The following is a 20,052-nucleotide window of genomic DNA, read 5'->3' as shown; positions in this document are numbered from 1 at the left end:
TTGGCGGAGCCATCTTAAAAAAAGAGAAAATTAATTAGTACCTAACAATTAGCAATCACAAACAGACTACCACATAAAATCCTAATTCTACCCATCCTACCCTTCTCTCAAGTTTATTATTTAAAGGTCAAGTGATTTTTAAGTGGGGTGCACAAACGTGCGTCGGGAGCAATAGGCTCTGATACCAACTGTGACACCCTTAACATTAACGATAAATAAAGGCGTAAATTCTACGGAAAAACTGGTAGGATATGTTTGTAATTGGTTCAACTAGATAAAACCTGTAATTTCAAAAATTTTCCTAAACCATTCACAAACATTTCCAGAAGGAGAGTGCCATAACCTGCAATTTCTAACAAACTAATTTACATACATAACTAAAGACGCGGGAATATAGTAATACAAGCCAAAATTGAAGAGGGAGACATAAATCCCTTCAAAATATATACAAAACCAAAAGTCTAAAGGTTTACTACAAAAATAACCAAACTAGGTCCAAGGTTCCTTATGCTCACTAGCTCGTCTGTGACCCCATCTAAATCTTCAACCTGTCAATCGCATTTTATACAAACACGAAAGCCACAATTCAGTGGGGAGTAACTTCGAGTCCTCCCAGCCACGAAACGTCATATTTAATGTAACATGTAATAAAACATGTAAACAACATGATAAACAATTTAATTATCAAGTATTCTAACCTATGACCCCTAATCGACCAAAATAAACTATCATGTGAAACATATAACAAACAAGAATCCAAACTTTATCAATCAGAATCCGCTTACATCTCATCTATTACATTCATAAAGTCACCATACAAGAAAGGGCAATATATCAAAGACAGGCATAAGTTCTTAGCACCGTCAATAGTCACTCTGTAACTCGAGTCTATACCACGAGGTAGGGAAGGTAATCGAACCGGTATCTTGGCTCAGCGGTTAATATTAATAAAACATGGCCAAGACACAACACAACCCTAGCCTAAAATCTGCAAGAGACCTAGACGTGCGGATACACACCACCGCACCCAAGACCCACAATTTTTCTAAAACAAAGTGAGTACCCTAAGGAGTCCACCAAAGGGTTGGCTAGTACTTAAGCTGACCACTTACTATCAAAATAAGTAACGAGGTCATGCCCCAACTTGGATATAAATCCACTAGTCAGGAACACAAAGGCTATCAAGCAGTGAACATATACTCGTCAAAGATTATAAAGACCTATCTATGATGAAGGCCGAAATACTCACCTAGGACCTAGTCCCAGCTAGTCCCAGCTTGAATACTTTAGCCCACACCACACAAGACAAGTAAGACACCCACTTAACCATAAGAGGGCAAAGAGTCCAGCTTACCAACATAAATGCTAACATTCTATCATGTGAAAGGCTATATAAATGTCTATTCAGCAGACAATCCAACAGTATCCTCAATAAGTATTCAATACCAATTTCCAATTCTAACAATATTAACCATATTAAAGGTTTCGGGGAATCTAGGGCCGTTTCTACAATATAAGAAGCTACTTAAATCAACTAACTACACATGTGAAATAAAAATATAATAAATGGCCTAAAACAAGAAAAAGGCCGATTATCTAATTCATTCAAAATTTCATCCAACCGAATTTTTACCCGCAACCCCAGTCCTGCGACAGGTACGGGTGAAATTGCGGCTGACCAATCACTCAATTGACTGACATCGAATCAGTCAAAGGGATTAAGGCTCAGTTTTCGGCACAATCATCAAAACATTGCAATTATTGCTATAAAATTCATTTTGAGCCTAATCCTTACAATTTCATTTTATAATCTACCCTAACATGTGCAACTACCAATATAAACATAATTTTTACCATTAACATAATTTTTAACTACTAATATGATTCATTTCCTAAGTTTAACCATATGTTACTTATTCTAATTATATCATTAATGAACCTAAAATGACGAAAAATGCATGGAAAACCGCGAAACAAGCAACGGGCTGACCCGGGCCAGCCGTGGGCCTGCCGCCGCCACCCCTACTCCTCTTTTTTTCCGTTTTTGTTCAGTATAAGACCGTCTGAAACATAATTAATCGTCCCCAATACTAACATGTTAACTTAAACTAACAAAAATACATGAATTAGCCATGCATGCAACCATTTTATCATATGGAATTAACTACTTAAATAAAAATCACAAAACATACAAAAACAACAAAGATTGTGACGATTATTCGTCGAGTAACTCGAAATATGTTACCTTAAGCTAGAAAATGAGCAATTAGCACCTTAAAACCCAAACCCTAACAAGCAACTATCCGCTATCTTCGACAATATACGAGTCCCCAAACTCGTCTTCCAATTCTTCACCTAAATAAACAATAAAAACACAATAAATAAGTATAAATACCGAAATTTGCCAAAATTCGTCTTAAAACAACTTCAAGAAAACTGAAATTAAAACATACTAGGTTGTAGATCTCGACGAGAGGATTCCGGAAATATAAATTAAGCGAAAATCCGACAAGAAATGAAGAAGTTATGTCGAAAATTAGCTTGAAATTGTATAAGTTTTAATGGTGTTTGGTTTTTGGAAAGATGTTGATGAAGATGAACATAAGAACAAAAAAAATCAGAAAAAGAAAGGGAAAGGGGGAGGGTGCCGCGGGTAGGGAGAAAGGAAAGGAGGGAGACGGGTTTAAGTCGGGATTTTACGAGTCGGTTTCGGCTCGTTTCGATAATAATTAGAACTGCTTGTCAAACGCAAATTCCGACAAGACCAAAGTTCTTAAACACGAGATTACAAGAAAATTGAATACTCATACGACCCATTTCCAAATTCGTTTACCCAACGTTCAAAAGAATTGTCATTTTCCCCCCGATATGCCCTTATTTCGAAATAAAAGATTTTTACACGGTTTAAACTATTTTTAAACATTTCAAAATTATCAAAATAAATACTTTTCTTCAAAATATAATAAAATTATATTTCTTTGAATTATTTTTACTTTAAATACATTTATGTCAAATTTTACTTGATTAATTAATTATTTTCGAAATATATTAACGGTCCGAAATTACGGGGCGTTACATCCTCGCTCACGTATGATATCCCCAGCCCTCGCAATCAATGGGTCGATGTTCTTCATCATCTTGCGGAAGAAGGAAAGCTGTTTCTTGTCATCGGCAATTCTTTTGGCCTCGGCAAACTGAAACACTAAAGCACGTGCAGTCTGCAAATTGACAATAACAACTAAAACATTATAAACATTATCGAGGAACAGTAAGAAAGTTAAACAATTATTACAACAACTGTAAGTAATATTATTATCTCAGCAGGAATATCAAAATCATCCTGTGGCGCGGGGGCATCATGATGGTCGGGATCAATGATGAACGGGTGAGAATTCCCATTATACCAAGCCTCATAATCTGGCTCCGTCTCACCCGGGAAACTAACTGGTCTCGATCTACGAGAAATGTGAACCACGTGATCCTGCCAGCAATCCCAAAGATGATCAGTCTCCGCAACCCCAACCCTAACCTAGTACCCTATCCCCGAAGCAGGACGATGCGCTACCAATCTCATAATGGGATTGGGTATGATCTGCACATACCCAAACTGTCGTAAACACCGATCAGGCTGGTACGGCTCCGCTATGTCCATGAAACGAACACAACCGGCATACAGAGTACGAGGATGATACTTCTCCTGACGCGGCCCGTACGGATCCCACCTAATGGAAGCACAAGTAAGCCCATCTAACAACCTCCGATACTCCAACAATTTCTCCGCATTTTGAGCGAAGGGACCAACGGATCTCCAAGAACACGACCGAGGCTGAGTAGGGTCAATTGCCGAAGGTGGACCGGGTCTGAACATAGGAAAATACTCATAGATCCACGCTTGCAACAAAGACAAGCAACCACCAATAGTCTTCACACCAGCACGTGAAGCCACCCCCAACTGTCGGTACATGAAGGCTAGTACACCGGCTCCCCAAGCGTAGTGGTGTACACTATCAGTATCATACACTAAAGGAAACAACTGAGGACGTAACCTATCACCTGATTTGTCGACAAAAAGTGTCGACCCCAACACCGCAGCCAAAAACCCTTGAGCAAAAACAACATCACAATTAGCTCTCGCCGTTTCACAAACTGCATCTACCAATATACCCCCACTCTTGTAAATAGGGACCTTCTTACTAGAGTTTAACGGCAACCTCAACTGGTCTGATGAAATCCCAAAGAAGCCACAAACATACATAAGGGGATTCGCCAACGTCCCGTCATTACTCTCCACCTTACAACAGTTACCATCAACCCGAACGCCTAAGATCTGCGCAACATCGTGAAGGAGTATGGACATCTTCCCAAAAGGCATGTGAAAACTGTTGGTGTCGGGTTGCCATCTCTCAACAAAAGCAGAAATAAGGGGCATGTTATAATACTCGGCCATGGAATCTAATAGGTGAGAAAGACCAGTACCGTCATAAATAGTCTGAACGGCCGGAGGGAGTTGCCAACAACTCAACAACCTCATCTTACCAAACCGGTGGTAACCCGTCAAAACTAGTCGACCGACCTCATTAGGAGTCGGCCATAAGGTGTTGGCAATGTGGCCCCCAAAGCTAGGAATCACGTGGGGAAACATCGGACCACCCGGAACACGATGATCGATCAACCAAGAGACATCCTTACCCGGCTTCTTCTTCTTCGGCGCCACCACACTATTAGAACTACCATCCGACATCCGCTGAAAACGCCCCTCCTCATTCCGTCTACGTGGCACCCTACGCACTCGCTCATAACCCGCCTCCTCCTCACCTATGACATCTCATCACCAGACCGAACCAGCTCCTCCTCCAACCGCTCCTCAGTCCACGAATCGGTACTACCATCTCCAACCTCAGACTCAAAATGGAGCCCCTTTCGAGCTCGAACGTGACGGTCATTTGCTCCACCGGCCATCTATAAAAAATAAAACAAAGAATTTATAAATATAAGTTTAAGTAAATAAAAAATTTTAAAAAAAAACAAAATAACCCGGAACGGGGTTTATTAATAATAATTAAATAATATTTTACGTAAACAAAACGAGACGCAACAAAAATATATTTACAACAACTTGATTACTTAAATTAATAAAATAAAGAATTTATAAATATAAGTTTAAGTAAATTAAAAAATAAATAAAAAAACAAAATATCCCCAAAAGGGGTTTATTAGTAATACAAAAGGGGTTTATTAGTAATAATTAATTAATATTTTACGTCGACAAAACGAGACGGAAATAATATATATTTAGAACGACTTCGGCACGGACGAGAATTATTATTAATAATTTATTAGTTTATAACGATAACAAAACAAGACGGAAAAAAATTTATTTAAAAAAAAAAAAAAGTATCGAGAAATTCTAAAAAAAAAAGAAAAAAAAAAAGGAAAACACGAGATATGGGCCAGACGAAGGAATTCTTCGTCCAAGTCCAAGCCCAAACGAGAGATTCCTTCGTCCAGAGCCCATAAGAGACGAGAACATCTTTCGTCTGGGCCTGGTCTTGGACGAAGAAGTTCCTCGTCTGGGCCCAGAAACCGTGATTTCATTTTTTTTTTTTTTTCGATTAATTGTTACGATAATTGCGTTTGATTTTCGCTTAACACGACTAAATCCGATTGAAATCAAAGCATCTATCCTAATTCCGTCACTAATTTGGCATCTATCCTAATTCCGTCACAAATTTACAACCTTAGCAAAATACTACAAAAAATTTTTTAATAGTAATCACATACCTTGTTGAATGTTTGAATTCGTGACGGAAATTATGCGGTCGATACGTTTTTTTGTTGAAATTTGAGTCGGGTTTTTTTTTTTCAAAATTTCGAATGTCAAAGGTTGTTATTGAATAAAGAGGAAAATACAAGGGGGAGTGTGAGGAAGGGGCAAATTTGGAAGTTCATTAAAATTGTCGACGATATTTAGTAATTTGTCGACGACCTTTAGCAGCCAGGAAGATATAACAGAATTTGGCTGTTAACCTAAACGAAACTAGTACTCGTAACTTTTACCAAGAATAAAATAGGTATTGGTTTTTGAAATATTTTTTATGCCCATCTTCTTTTTTCTTAATTTACGTGAAAAAATAGTTAGCTTATTATTATGGGCTCAATGATACATTTTTGTTAATGTTTTTAAAGTTTTTTGGTGACGAGGGAACCCGCAGTCGCTATCTTCGGTGCGCACTGGGTAAACCCTCGGGTGTACGTGATAGCCTGCAAACCACGTATACCAGGTAAGACATCCGAGGGTGACAGACTCGAAGTCTATTAGGCATGACTCTCGAAGTCTATTAGGCATGACTCGGGCCAAGAATGCTACACAAGATTTTTGTTCTTGGGGAGGCTTGGAACATTTGTCTCCTGATAATTTCACCCAAGTTTTAACCACTAGACTGCACCTTTACGGACCCTGTTTTTAAAGTTGACATAGATAAAAATAGGAAAATATCCTTTTTAGTGGACTAACTAGCCGGCCCATGGACATTTTTTTTTAGTTTATACCGTCGTTAATTTTGACGGACCAATTTTTTGAGGGTTACACATAATTTTGACATAGATAAAGGATTTATAGTATCAGGTGGCTACCCCGCTTGATACTATAAATCCTTTATTATTTACTGTATCAATTATCATACTACTTCAACCGTCGGAAAATCAAGCTTTAGCAAAGGAAAAGAAATGCAAGAGAGAAAAGGCAGCAAAACCCTAAAAAACACCATAATCGACGACAGGTATTTTTTTAATTCTTTTCTAATTCAAGTTTAATTGTTGCTTTTAATTATTTTGTGATTCAATTTTCACCTCTGTTCACCTGTGTTATTGTTCAATTGACATTTACTGGAATTTTTTTGGATAAAGTAAGAAAACTATTTCATCCTTTTAAATGAGTGAGGTAAGTTGAAGCCACCGGCTTTCAAACCACCTCGAAAGAGTTGGACATGAATGTCCAATAGAAGCCATGAAGTCAGCAACCTCTTCATTTTGATTTTGATTTTGATTTTGATTTCGGTTTTAGTTTTGGTTTCGGTTTCGGTTTCGGTTTCGGCTCGTGGCGGTGGCAGCGGCTTTGGATATACTGAACTTTAATTATTCCATAAACCTATGAATTTTTTGAACAAGATTGGTGATCAATGTGGAGTCTAGGGAAAGATATTATTACTTTTAATTATTTTGGGATTCAATTTGCACCTCTGTTCACCTGTGTTATTGTTCCAATTGACACCGTACTGGAATATGATGTTGAATTTGATTTTGATTTTGGTTTTGGTTTTGGTTTCGGTTTCGGCTCGTGGTGGTGGCAGTGGCTTTGGACAAGGTTGGTGATCAATGTGGAGACTAGGGAAGGATATTATTTTGGGAGAAATTCTGCCAAGATTACCTCCCAAATTACTAATTCGTTTCAAATGCGTCTCTAAATACTTTAATACCTTAATTTCATCTCGAGAATTCATTCAAAACTCTCTCTGTTACCACTCGCGCTCCTCCGATGATGATGATGATCTCCTCGTTATCCCTAAGGACGGCAGCATTCTCTGCTACCGTCTTCACTCTTCCACCCCGGTTGCTACCTTCACTTGGCACGAACAAATTTCACTGTCCATCATCGGCTCCTGCAATGGTGTTTTGTGTACCCACTCTACCCTATTGAATCCCACAACCCGAGTTTTCTGGGATATCGTACCCAGGCCATACATAGGTCAAAACAGAGGCTTTGCCTTTGATCCTGTTAACCTCGATTTCAAAATCGTGGGTTTCATTGACGAACGTAACGATGAAGCTATTAATTCCCGGATTACTATGGTTTATAGCTTGAATGCCAATTCTTGTACCACACTGGATACCGAATTTCCTACTGATTCAGCGGAAGGATGGCATAATCACGGGATTGTAATTAATTACTATTTGGTGCATTGGATGTTCTGGAGTCCTTTGTCGCGTAAGCGTAGGATAGGTTGCTTTGATGTTTGTAAGATGAAATGGACAGATGATGTGCTATTGCCTCGCTATTATTATGATCCAACTCACAGGAACTACTTACTTGATTTCGGGGTACTTGATGGTCTTTTATCTGCCTCATTTGAAAATAAAGTCGATTCTTACTTCGATGTGTGGGTGATGATGGAATATGGGGTTCAAGATTCATGGTTCAAGTTGTTTAGCATTCCCATTTCCGATAATTTACAAGAGGGGGTGATCCCGGTTGCTAGTCGCAGTAGGTCCGCTGAAGTTTTAATCCGACAGCGTCGTAGTTCTAAGTTTTACTGGTACGATAGGGCGGATGGTCGAATGAGTGAGGCCAAATTCGATGGAGCTCCTGATTTTTCGCGCTTTGAAGCGTATATGTGCAGCAGGAGCATGGTTAAACTTCCTCGTGGCAGACTATTTGATGATCGTTAGGAAATTCCTGATGATATATGACATCTTTTTTGGCAAGATTGAAGGGATGAAATTGTGGGAATGAAGTTTGATGTTTTGTTAAGAATTATCAGACTAAGATTGTGAAAGCATGTTCTCTGAAGACAATGATAAGATTGTGGGAATGAAATTTGATGTTTTGTTCAGAATTATGCTATGCTAACAGCTAATGTACCTTTTTTTGTCGAAGTTTTTTTCGTGAAAAATCTCTCTTGATAATAAGTGTAACCATTGAATTAAAAATCAATGTAATTTCAGTTTCTATGCAAATTGGTATATTTTGGGGAAAAAGTACAATCGATAAATACCAGAAAGGGAACACGAAAAAGGTGATGTCAATGTCAACGATGAATTACGACAGGAGGAAACCCAAACTTCTGAGGGAAGAACGGAATCACGTCTGGCTTCTTGACAAGATCATGGTAGAAATCATACTCGGCCTCATAATCGTGCAACCGCAGCTCTGTTGTCTGTCTACTATGGTAATGATGTTTAGCCTGACTCGATTTTCCGAACCCGAACAAGCTGACTCGATTGCAGATTCCCAATGCTAATGTGACGGCTTGCATACCGGAAGAGTAGTGGAACAAAGATCCATCATTAGCAGAGTTCCATTGCTCAAATGTCCTGTTAGATCCTTCATTTGCAAACCGTTTCAAAGAGTAGTACTTCACAACCCGAGCGCATAACATGTCGAATCGTGGGTCAGTGATGATCAACGGCGATTTATGAGACAAGTTGCAGACTACATAATCTAGAAATTGTGCTAGTTGGCACATGTACATAACAATGGGAACATTAGTCCCATAAGGGTGACAAAAACAATCGTCGCTTCTCGTACAAAGGTGTACGATATTGCTATTTACGAACGAGATACTCGTCTTGGATCCGACATTTTCTCGGTAAGACCTGATCCGAGCATTGTTCAACCGGATCACAGCTTCATGAGAATCAATCAACTCCCCATACTCCTTATTCAACAAAATCCCACTATTTCCAACTACAGCACATGAAGAGTACTTATCCTTCTGCCCATCAATTGGAACTTTCACTTGGTTTATTAATTCCGCCATAATCTCAGGTTCGAATCTCCTTTTCCCAGCCCAATCACTCAAGGACAGCCTAAACTCCTTTTTAAACGTGGTGTATTCCGGTGATCGGAGGCTAATGATCCCGCTCGACCATCCCCATGGGGGTGGGGAAGGGAGGGCTCCAATTGGTAGAAAAAATCCCACAACCCCTTTGGGTTATCCTGCACTTGGAAAAAGAGTAGAAAAAGGAATAAATATAGTGATAATTTTATTATTCGTCGACGTAGTAAATAGAATTAGTCTTTTCGTCTTTACATAAAAAAAAATTTAGGAGTAATTATCTCTGACACGTTCACTAAAAAAAATCATTTTGTAGTCAATCATTTATTACGAAAAATTGATAAAAGCATAACACAAAAGCGGAAAAAGAAATAATAGTAAGAGTGTTTTCTATAGTTTGTGATGCTCAAAGAGTTCGGATGCTTTTTTTTTGTTGATTAGGAGTATTCCTACCGACAGCTGGGGTCACTTGTTTAAGAGATGAAAGCCTTTACCATTCACGCCCGTCAACTTTGGTGGGGTGATATGCTAGATAGGGAAGTCCGACATGCCTAGATTAAGTCCGACGGGCTTGGGGGCCGGATATGGATGGGTTTACGACCTAAATTTATTATCCGTGTCCATTATTGGCCCTAGTATGATTGTGCGTACTTGTCCATCAAAATCAGTGAGCCTATCTGAGGGCTCAAATTTATAACTCGCCATGTACATAGCCTGACGAGTTATCGTGAGTGACCGCTCCCGATTCAGGGTTTAGGCCAGTGTGTTATAAAATTTACTTTATTATATTACAAAACGTCTTGCTTGTGACGGGCTAATCCCGTCACAAGCTGAAGACCTCTCACAAAAAGGGAGAGGGGATAAGGTGGGGCACTTTCTATGTGCTTCCCCACTCGCCTCTCATGAGTATTTTGTGAGAAGAAATGGTATCCGTCACAAGCTTGTGACGGATATCGCCAGATTTTGTGATTATATTAATAGGTCAAATCTTGGCTCCATCAATGGTACGATAAAAATGGTTTACTATAGGTTATTATATTAATAGGTCAAATCTTGGCTCCATCAATGGTACGATAAAAATAGTTTACTAGGTTATGATATTCAAAGTGTGTTTTCTATAGTTTTTTATAGGTTGTAATATTCGGAGTGTTTTTTATAGTTTGTGATGTTCAAAGAGTTCTTGGGTGCATTTTTTTGTGTCGACCAGGTGTATCCCTACCGATAGTTGGGGTCACTTGCTTAAGAGATAAGAGTCTTTACCACTTACACCCGCCAACTTTTTTTTTTGATACATTACACCCGCCAACTTTGGTTACACCCGCCAACTTTGGTGGGGTGATATACTAGATAGGGAAGTTCGACGGGCCTAAATTAAGTCCGACGGACTTGGGCTGGTTATGGATAGGTTTAGGGCCTGAATTTATTATTCGTGTCCATTATTGGCCCTAGTATGATTGTGCATACCTGTCCATCAAAATCAATAGGCCTATCCGAGGGCTCAAAGTTATAACAAAATTTGGTTGTTAACCTAAACGAATCTAGCAACTTTTTTTTTTTTTTTTTTGAAATCGACGAAACTAGTGACTTTTACCAAGAATAAAATAGGTATGTGTTTTTGAATTCATTTTTTTATGCCCATCTTCTTTTTTCTTAATTTACATGAAAAAATAGTTAGCTTATCATTATATACATTTTTTAAATGTTTTTAAAGTTGACGTAGAAAAAAATAGGAAAATATCCTTTTTAGTGGACTAACTGGCCGGCCCATACATTTTTCTTAGTTTATACTGTCATTAATTTTCACGGACCTAATTGTTTTTTTGGTGGTGCTCATTCACGGACGAGTTTTACTCTTTGATAGACGGAAATGACCATTTTACCCCTTTTATTTCAACTCCCAAAATTTACCATTTTCTTTCACTTCATCAAATCCTCTGAAATTACTCTTCCAACTACTACCAACCAAGCAACCAACCACCAACCCCAGATGGCTGCCACAGGCCGAACCTTCTACGTCAGAACTCCGACCTCCTCCCTTACCACCCACCTGTCGCACCCACTCTAGCCATCCCAACTACCACATCTTGAATGAAACCCTAATTGAAAAATTAGGGTAGTTGGATTTGTAATTAGTTTATTTTGATTAAATTATTTGATGTATTATTGATGAATTACAATCATTACTTGTTTAATTTATGAATTAAGTGAATAATTGATGAATTTGGTATGATTTTGATTAATTTGTTAAAGGAATAGAAAAATAAAAGAGAAGAGAGAATTATCTTTCTTGTTTTCTAAGGGTATGCAATGGAAAATTAATGGGAAAAAATCCATAAAAGAATAAAAGATGTCCATAGATGAGCACCTACGTTTTTTTTAGCATTACCCGGTATTTCAAGTTATTTTTATGACCAAACCCGCAATGAACCAAGCGGGCTCGCCTGCACCTGATCAGCTCTACTAGAAGACTATGTTTATTAGTAGGTTTGAGTCGGGCTAGATCTTGAATAAAGACAAAAACTAATTAAAAAAAATAAAAGTAAAACAAAATAAAAGGAAGACCATATTTTACCAAAATACAGTCTATGCGTTCCAATTTAGACTACATGGAACGTATTAAAGGAGCACCCAATTTGAGCCTACGCATTGTTATTCACACGTCATTGTTGTCCTTTATTATTCTTTTTCCTAGCTAACCACATACATTACGACACATGGACAAATTTCATTTGCTAGAAGTAATTTTCATAATTTATTCCTTTTAAATACTCCCTCCTATTCACTATATTCTTCCCCTTTCCTTTTTGCACAAGAAATAAGAAGGTGATTTTGGACCACACAAAACACACTACCCCACATGTAATTTAATTTGGACCACACAAATCAACCCAAAAAAGAAAATAGGGAAGAAAACCCGAATAATCCGAATAAGGAAATAGGGAAGAAAATGGTGAATAGGAGGGAGTAGAATATAAACTTAATTTTACAAATTTTTAAAAAGTATAAAGTATACCAATATTCCGAATCTTTTATTCCCTTCGATAAAAGACCACACTTGATATATTTTAGAAGTGATTTTATTTTTATTTATTTTATCGATAGTTTACCTTTTATACTAAAAGATATTATAAAGTTTAAGTATACATAGAAGTTAAAACCTTAAGTTAAAATAAAAATTACTTCTATAATTTAAGTATTGAGTAATACGAAAAATGGAGAAAATATTGGGTTAAACTAGATTAAGAAGTAGGGTTTGTTAAAACATACTCCCTCCTATTCCGAATAAGTGTCCTATTTGGACAATGGCACGAAAATTAAGGAATATAGTTAAAATAATGAAAATTATTGTATAGGGGTAAGAATATATAAGTTAAATAATGAAAAGTATTGAATATGATGGGTTATGAGTGGTTGGTAGACCTGGCAAAACGGGTCAACGGGTCGGGTTCGGGTCTGGTCAATTCGGGTTTCTCGTTGATTTCGGGTTAATTCGGGTCGGGACGGGTCTTTTCGGGTTTTGGGTCTATTTCGGGTTTGTTGTCGGGTCTGTTTCGGGTCAAGCGGGTCGGGTCATTTTGGGTCGGGTCATTTTCGGGTCAATGAATAATAGAGAAATAGTCATTTCAAGTCTTTTCGGTTCAATTAGAGTTATATTTTGTCGGGTCATTTTCGGGTCGGGCCAGTACGGGTCAAGGAAGCTCGGGTCATGTTCGGGTCGGGTCGGGTTAATTCGGGTTTTCGGGTCACATTCGGGTGATGTAGTTCGGGCACTTCGGGTCTCGGGTCAGCTTTTTCGGGTCGGGTCAATCGGGTCGGGTTGCTTTTGCCAGGTCTAGTGGTTGGGGTAGTAAATAAAGAAAAGAGCTAAGGGTAGGAAAGTAAAAACCATGTCCAAATATGGTAAATGGTTCAGTTATGTGAATAGACGGAAATGGCAAATGGGACAGTTATTTAGAATAGGAGGGAGTAAAAAATAAGGGGCACGGCTTTAAGGGAAACTACGGGCTAATTTCGTCACAAACTTGTGACCTCTCACAAAAAGGGAGAGGGGACAAGGTGGAGCACCCCCCATGTGCTTCCCACTCACCTCTCAATGAGCATTTTGTGAGAGGAAAGGTATCCGTCACAAGCTTGTAACAAATATCGCCCGTTTTCAATGAGATTTTGTGATTATTTTAATACAAGAACTAGGGTAGTACTGAGTATGTCCGCAGAAACTACCGATAGTCAAATCCTTTATTATCACATTACTTCAACCGTCGGAAAATCAAGCTTTAGCAAAGGAAAAGCAATGCAGGAGAAAAAAAAGGCAGCAAAACCCTAAAAATCACCATAATCGACAACAGGTATTTTCTTAATTCTTTTCTAATTCAAGTTTAATTGTTACTTTTAATTATTTTGGGATTCAATTTGCACGTCTGTTCAACTGTGTTATTGTTCAATTGACACCGTACTGGAATATGATGGTTGAATTTGATTTTGATTTCGGTTTCGGCTCGTGGCGATGGCAGTGGCTTTGGATATACTGAACTTTAATTATTCCCGTAAAATCTAAAAAACTTTTGAACAAGGTTGGTGATCAATGTGGAGTTTAGGGAAGGATATTATTTTGGGAGAAATTCTGCCAAGATTACCTCCCAAATCACTAATTCGTTTCAAAGGCGTCTCTAAAGACTTTAAAACCTTAATTTCATCTCGGAAATTCATTCAAAACTATCTCTGTTACCACTCACGCTCCTCCGATGATGATGATGATCTCCTCGTTATCCCTAAGGACGGCAGCATTCTCTGCTACCGTCTTGACTCTTCCACCCCGGTTGCTACCTTCACTTGGCACCACCAAACAGTGTCCGTCACTGGCTCATGCAATGGTGTTTTGGCTATCTACTCTACACTACTGAATCCCACAACCCGTGTTTTCTGGGATATCGTACCCATGCCATACCTACGTCGAAATAGAGGGTTCGCCTTTGATCCTGTTAACCTCGATTTCAAAATCGTGGGTTTCTCTGATGAACGTAACAATGAAGCTATTAATACCCGGATAACAAAGGTTTATAGCTTGAATGCCAATTCTTGTACCACACTGGATACCGAATTTCCTACTGATTCAGTGGAAGGATTGCATAATCACGGGGTTGTAATTAATTACTATTTGGTGCATTGGGTGTTCTGGAGTCCTTCGTTGCGTAAGCGTAGGATAGGTTGCTTTGATGTTTGTAAGATGAAATGGACAGATGATGTGCTATTGCCTCGCTATTATTATGATCAAAACCGCAGGAACTACTTCCTTGATTTCGGGGTACTTGATGGTCTTTTGTCTGCCTCATTTGAAAATAAAGTCGATTCTTGCTTCGATGTGTGGGTGATGATGGAATATGGGGTTCAAGATTCATGGTTCAAGTTGTTTAGCATTCCCATTTCCGATAATTTACAAGAGGGGGTGATCCCGGTTGCTAGTCGCAGTAGGTCCGCTGAAGTTTTAATCCGACAGCGTCGTAGTTCTAAGTTTTACTGGTACGATAGGGCAGATAGTCGAATGAGTGAGGCCAAATTTGATGGAGTTCCTGATTTTTCGCGCTTTGAAGCGTTTATGTGCAGCAGGAGCATGGTTAAACTTCCTCGTGGCAGACTATTTGATGATCGTTAGGAAATTCCTGATGATATATGACGTCTTTTTTGGCAAGATTGAAGGGATGAAATTGTGGGAATGAAGTTTGATGTTTTGTTAAGAATTATCAGACTAAGATTGTGAAAGCAGCATCTTCTCTCAAGACGATGATAAGATTGTGGGAATGAAATTTGATGTTTTGTTCAGAATTATGCTATGCTAACAGCTAATGTACCTGTTTTTTGTCGAAGTTTTTTTCGTGAAAAATCTCTCTTGATAATAACTGTAACCATTGAATTAAATCAATGTAATTTCAGTTTCTATGCAAATTGGTATATTTTGGGGAAAAAGTACAATCGATAAATACCAGAAAGGGAACACGAAAAAGGTGATGTCAATGTCAACGATGAATTACGACTGCAGGAAACTCAAACTTTTGAGGGAAGAACGGAATTGCGTGTGGCTTCTTGGCAAGATCATGGTAGAAATCATACTCGGCCTCATAATCGTGCAACCGCAGCTCTTTTGTCTGTCTACTATGGTAATGATGCTTAGCCTGACTCGATTTTCCGAACCCGAACAAGCTGACTCGATTGCAGATGCCCAATGCTAATGTGACGGCTTGCATACCGGAAGAGTAATGAAACAAAGATCCATCATTAGCAGAGTTCCATTGCTCAAATGTCCTGTTAGATCCTTCATTTGCAAACCGTTTCAAAGAGTAGTACTTCACAACCCGAGCGCATAACTTGTCGAATCGCGGGTCAGTGACGATCAACGGCGATTTATGAGACGAGTTGCAGACTACATAATCTAGAAATTGTGCGGGTTGGCACATGTACATAACAATGGGAACATTAGTCCCATAAGGGTGACAAAAACAATCGTCGCTTCTCGTACAAAGGTGTAAGATATTGCTATTTACGAACGAGATACTCGTCTTGGATCCGACATTTTCTCGGTAAGACCTAATCCGAGCATTGTTCAACCGGATCACCGCTTCATGGGAATCAATCAACTCTCCATACTCCTTTTTCAACAAAATCCCACTATTTCCAACTACAGCACATGATGAGTACTTCCCATTATGCCCATCAATCGGAACTTTCACTTGGTTTATTAATTCCGCCATAATCTCAGGTTCGAATCTCTTTTTCCCAGCCCAATCACCCAAGGACTGCCTAAACTCCTTTTTAAAAGTGGTGTATTCCGGTGACCGGAGGCTAATGATCCCGCTTGACGTCCTACCATGATAGTCGCCAAGGTTCGAGAACCTACGCATCCTGGGATCGGGCATAATCCGCTTACCGTCCAACAATTGCTCAATTTCCTTGGTCAATTTCGCCTCACCGCCCTCAACTTCAGCTAATTTGATCAATGTAGAGTTGAACAATGGAAAGTCCACTGGTTGATCCACCTCAGTCCCATATCCCCAAAAACTAACCCCTACATCCCCATCTCCGTACCCGGGTCCGAATCCGTTTCTGACTGCAACCCTGCAACAAAATGTTGCAGTAGCCACAATGAGCAGCAGTATAATAAACTGTGGTCTAAGAACTGATATAACTGATCTTTTCATTGCAGAAGAAAATATATATCAGACCTGTATTACACTGCATGCTATAGTTTTAGGTAATTTATCTGCATAAATTCTGTAAATTGGATTTGCAGGATGCTGTTCATCATTGCATTTAAACATTCAAAACTGCAATTAACACCAAAGAATAAGCTATAGTTGACTATTAATTAAAACTTTTTAAATATAGATTATATTATGAAACAAAATGTAAGAAGATTGAAAGTTTCAAACTTTACATGTTTTAATAAAACAAGAAACAGAAAATTTTTAGAAAAAACTGTAGAAGTTGCATAAGAATTTTTTGGTTGGTGAGAAAAACCTGTAGATGGTTTCTTAGTAGGTATGATTAGTGGAAGAAGTTTATAGTATAGTTTAATGAAGAGATTCCGATCTAGGGATGATTTATATAATACTCGGAACAATTATTGTGTAAGATCCTCTGATACTGTAAGAAGTTTATAGTATAGTTTAATGTGTGATTCTAGATAAAAAAAATTTGTTTCAGCATTTACCGTCATTGATGAACAAAGTCGTGCTGCATTAATGGATAAGTTGTTGATCAGGGGTGTAACCGAGCCGAACTTGAGCTCAGCCATGATCAAGCTCGGCTCATATTGTAAAAATCGAGTCCGAACCCCAACTAGAGCTTTGTTTGAGTACCATTTTTTCGAGCATTATTTTAATTATAGCGTAATTTTTGAGTTTAAAATTCCAATTCAGAGTAGTATTTTAATTCTAACGTATCTCTGATTTCTTCATTGCAGAGATCTTACAAAATGAATGCGAAGAAGATGCAACCGCGAATTAAATCAATGTAATGTGCATTGTATATAGAATGAATCTTCTGATGGGTGAGTATGATTTCGGTTTCTATACAAATTGGTATATATTGGCGAAATAATACAATCGATAAATACCACAAATGTCAACGATAAATTACGACTGGAGGAAACTCGAACTTTTGAGGGAAGAACGGAATCATCTGTGGCTTCGTCACAAGATCATTGTAGAAATCATACTCGGCCTCATAATCGTGCAGGCGCAGTTCCTTTGTCTGTCTAGTATGGTAATGATGTTTAGCCTGACTCGATTTTCCGAACCCAAATAAGCTGACTCGATCGCAGATCCCCAATGCTAGTGCGACAGCTTGCATACCGGAAGAGTAATGAAACAAAGAACCGTCATTAGCCGAGTTCCATTCCTCAATTGTCTTGTTCGGTCCTTCATTTGCAAACCGTTTCAACGAGTAATACTTCACAACCCGAGCACATAACATGTCGAATCGTGGGTCAGTGACGATCAACGGGGCCTTATGAGACGAGTTGCATACTACATAATCTAGAAATTGCGCGGGTTGACACATGTACATAACAATCGGAACGTTAGACCCATAAGGGTGACAAAAGCAATCATCTTTTCTTGCACAAACATGTAGAATATTGCTGTTTACGAACGAGATACTCGTCTTGGATCCGACATTTTCTTGATACGGTCCAACCCGAGCATTATTCAGTCGGATCACAGCTTCATGGGCATCAATCAACCCTCCATATTCCTTATTCAACAAAATCCCACTATTTCCAACTACAGCACAAGACGAGTACTTCCTCTTTGAACCGGTAATCGGAACTTTCACTTGGTTTATTAATTCCGTCATAATCTCAGGTTCGAATCTCCTTTTCCCAGCCCAATCACGCAACGACTCCATAAACTCATCCCGAAACCTGGCAAATTCGGGTAACAGGAGATTCACCGGCATACTACTCGACATTCGGTCACGATCATCGCTTAATTTCGAGAACTTACGCATCGTGACAACCGGCCTACCACGCTGCGGGATGAGATTACGAAATCTACCATCCAACAATTGCTGAATTTCCGTACTCAGTTTCGCCTCACCGGCCTCAACTTCAGCTAATTTGATCAATGTAGAATTGAACAATGGAAAATCCACTGGTTGATCCATTTCAGACCCATATCCCCAAAAACTGATCTTAACATCCCCATCTACGTACCCGGGTCCGAAACCGTTTCTGACTGCAACCCTGCAACCAAATGTTGCAGCAGCCACAGTTAGCAGCAGAACAATGAAATGTGGTCTAAATGATTTTTTCATTGCAGATGAAAATGTATCAGACCTCTGTATGATATTACATGTTAAAGTTTTAGGTGATTTATTTGCATAAATTGTGTAAATGGGATTTGCAGTATGCTGTTCATCATTGCATTTAATCATTCAAAACTGCAATTTACACCCAAGAATAAGTTATAGTTGACTATTTAAAACTTTTTAAAATAATTATTATATAATGCAACAAAATGTAGCAAAATTGAAAGTTTCAAACTTGTTGTAGTTGCATTAGAAATTTTGGGTTGGAGAGAAAATTTGAAGATTGTTTCTTAGGGTGTATGATTAGTAGAAGTTAATTGAATAGTTAAATGAAAAGATTCCGATCTAGGGATGATTTATATAATAACAACAATTATTGTGTAACATGTAAGACATCAGATACTGTAAGACGAAGTGGCGGAGTCAAGAGTTGGCTAGTAGAGGTCGTCCTTACTGAATAATGAAAAAAAAAAAAAAATTGTTACTTGAAATTTTGATTTTTCTAATTTACCTTATTACGGAGTACATTAGTAATTTAGTAGGTCATTCTTATTGGAATCCTCCCCCCAATTAACGTCAAATCCTGACTCCGTCACTATAACACTAGGACGGTTTTACATGATTTGTGATATTCAATGAGGTCATAGATGCATTGGATGAAACCTTCCTTTAATTTTTTCCTATTTTAACTAGGATGATTGTGTAAGATCGTCTTGAATTAATTAAGTAATGCATTTTTCTTGTCAGGAAAGTCAATATATCAGCATACATTTAGTTTTTGATAGGAAAGTCATTGAAAATGTGTGATTCTAGAATCTAGCTAGGTAAACTGTCATTTCATAAACAAAGGTTTTTTCAGCATTTACTGTCATTGATGAGCAAAGTCATGCTGCATTACTGGAGTTCAGTGGTTCAAGGTAAACAAATTGCATTCTGATTTAGCACGATCACATATACGCCAATCTGGTCTACAACGGTAATACTCCGTATCTTATAAAATATTATACACCTCAGGCGGAGCCAAGATTTGAACTTAGGCGGTGAACGACTAATTTCATAAGGCACCCCGAAAAAATTTCGAAAAATTTAACAAAAAATTTCGAAAATTTCATCCGCCACCTCATATATTAATAGTATTAAGACTATTAACAATACAAAATACAAAAAATTTAACATACTACCACCGTCCCCTTCACAT

General features: G+C 38.4%; 4 protein-coding genes and 1 pseudogene across 4 annotated transcripts; 2 read left to right on the top strand and 3 right to left on the bottom strand.

The window, feature by feature from the left end:
- Positions 1–7,845: 7,845 nt before the first annotated feature.
- Positions 7,846–8,445, top strand: LOC141590072 (F-box protein CPR1-like). The gene has a single exon (XM_074410687.1). The coding sequence runs from the start codon at positions 7,846–7,848 to the stop codon at positions 8,443–8,445; it is 600 nt and encodes a 199-aa protein (XP_074266788.1).
- LOC141614349 (beta-1,6-galactosyltransferase GALT29A-like) lies at positions 8,235–9,618 on the bottom strand. Its single transcript, XM_074433102.1, has one exon. The coding sequence runs from the start codon at positions 9,534–9,536 to the stop codon at positions 8,805–8,807; it is 732 nt and encodes a 243-aa protein (XP_074289203.1). The 5' UTR covers positions 9,537–9,618; the 3' UTR covers positions 8,235–8,804.
- Positions 9,619–13,764: 4,146 nt separating this feature from the next.
- On the top strand, positions 13,765–15,494 carry LOC141614343 (F-box protein CPR1-like). The gene is made up of 2 exons (XM_074433098.1): positions 13,765–13,900; positions 14,066–15,494. The coding sequence occupies exon 2, from the start codon at positions 14,137–14,139 to the stop codon at positions 15,202–15,204; it is 1,068 nt and encodes a 355-aa protein (XP_074289199.1). The 5' UTR covers positions 13,765–13,900; positions 14,066–14,136; the 3' UTR covers positions 15,205–15,494.
- On the bottom strand, positions 14,399–16,980 carry LOC141614338 (beta-1,6-galactosyltransferase GALT29A-like; annotated as a pseudogene).
- A 568-nt stretch (positions 16,981–17,548) lies between these two features.
- LOC141614333 (beta-1,6-galactosyltransferase GALT29A-like) lies at positions 17,549–19,226 on the bottom strand. Its single transcript, XM_074433090.1, has one exon. It carries the CDS (start codon positions 18,978–18,980, stop codon positions 17,670–17,672), a length of 1,311 nt encoding a protein of 436 aa, XP_074289191.1. The 5' UTR covers positions 18,981–19,226; the 3' UTR covers positions 17,549–17,669.
- Positions 19,227–20,052: the final 826 nt, after the last annotated feature.

This window comes from Silene latifolia, chromosome 1, assembly GCF_048544455.1.
Source record: "Silene latifolia isolate original U9 population chromosome 1, ASM4854445v1, whole genome shotgun sequence".
Classification (NCBI taxonomy): Eukaryota; Viridiplantae; Streptophyta; class Magnoliopsida; order Caryophyllales; family Caryophyllaceae; genus Silene; species Silene latifolia.
The sequence above is the reverse complement of the archived record's forward strand: the minus strand, read 5'-3'. Positions and strand labels throughout refer to the sequence as shown.

Bases quoted from the DNA above. Each gene is read 5' to 3' on its own strand.
- LOC141614333 (XM_074433090.1), bottom strand. From the start codon at position 18,980: ATGATTAAATGCAATGATGAACAGCATACTGCAAATCCCATTTACACA.
- LOC141590072 (XM_074410687.1), top strand. From the start codon at position 7,846: ATGGTTTATAGCTTGAATGCCAATTCTTGTACCACACTGGATACCGAA.
- LOC141614343 (XM_074433098.1), top strand. From the start codon at position 14,137: ATGTGGAGTTTAGGGAAGGATATTATTTTGGGAGAAATTCTGCCAAGA.
- LOC141614349 (XM_074433102.1), bottom strand. From the start codon at position 9,536: ATGGCGGAATTAATAAACCAAGTGAAAGTTCCAATTGATGGGCAGAAG.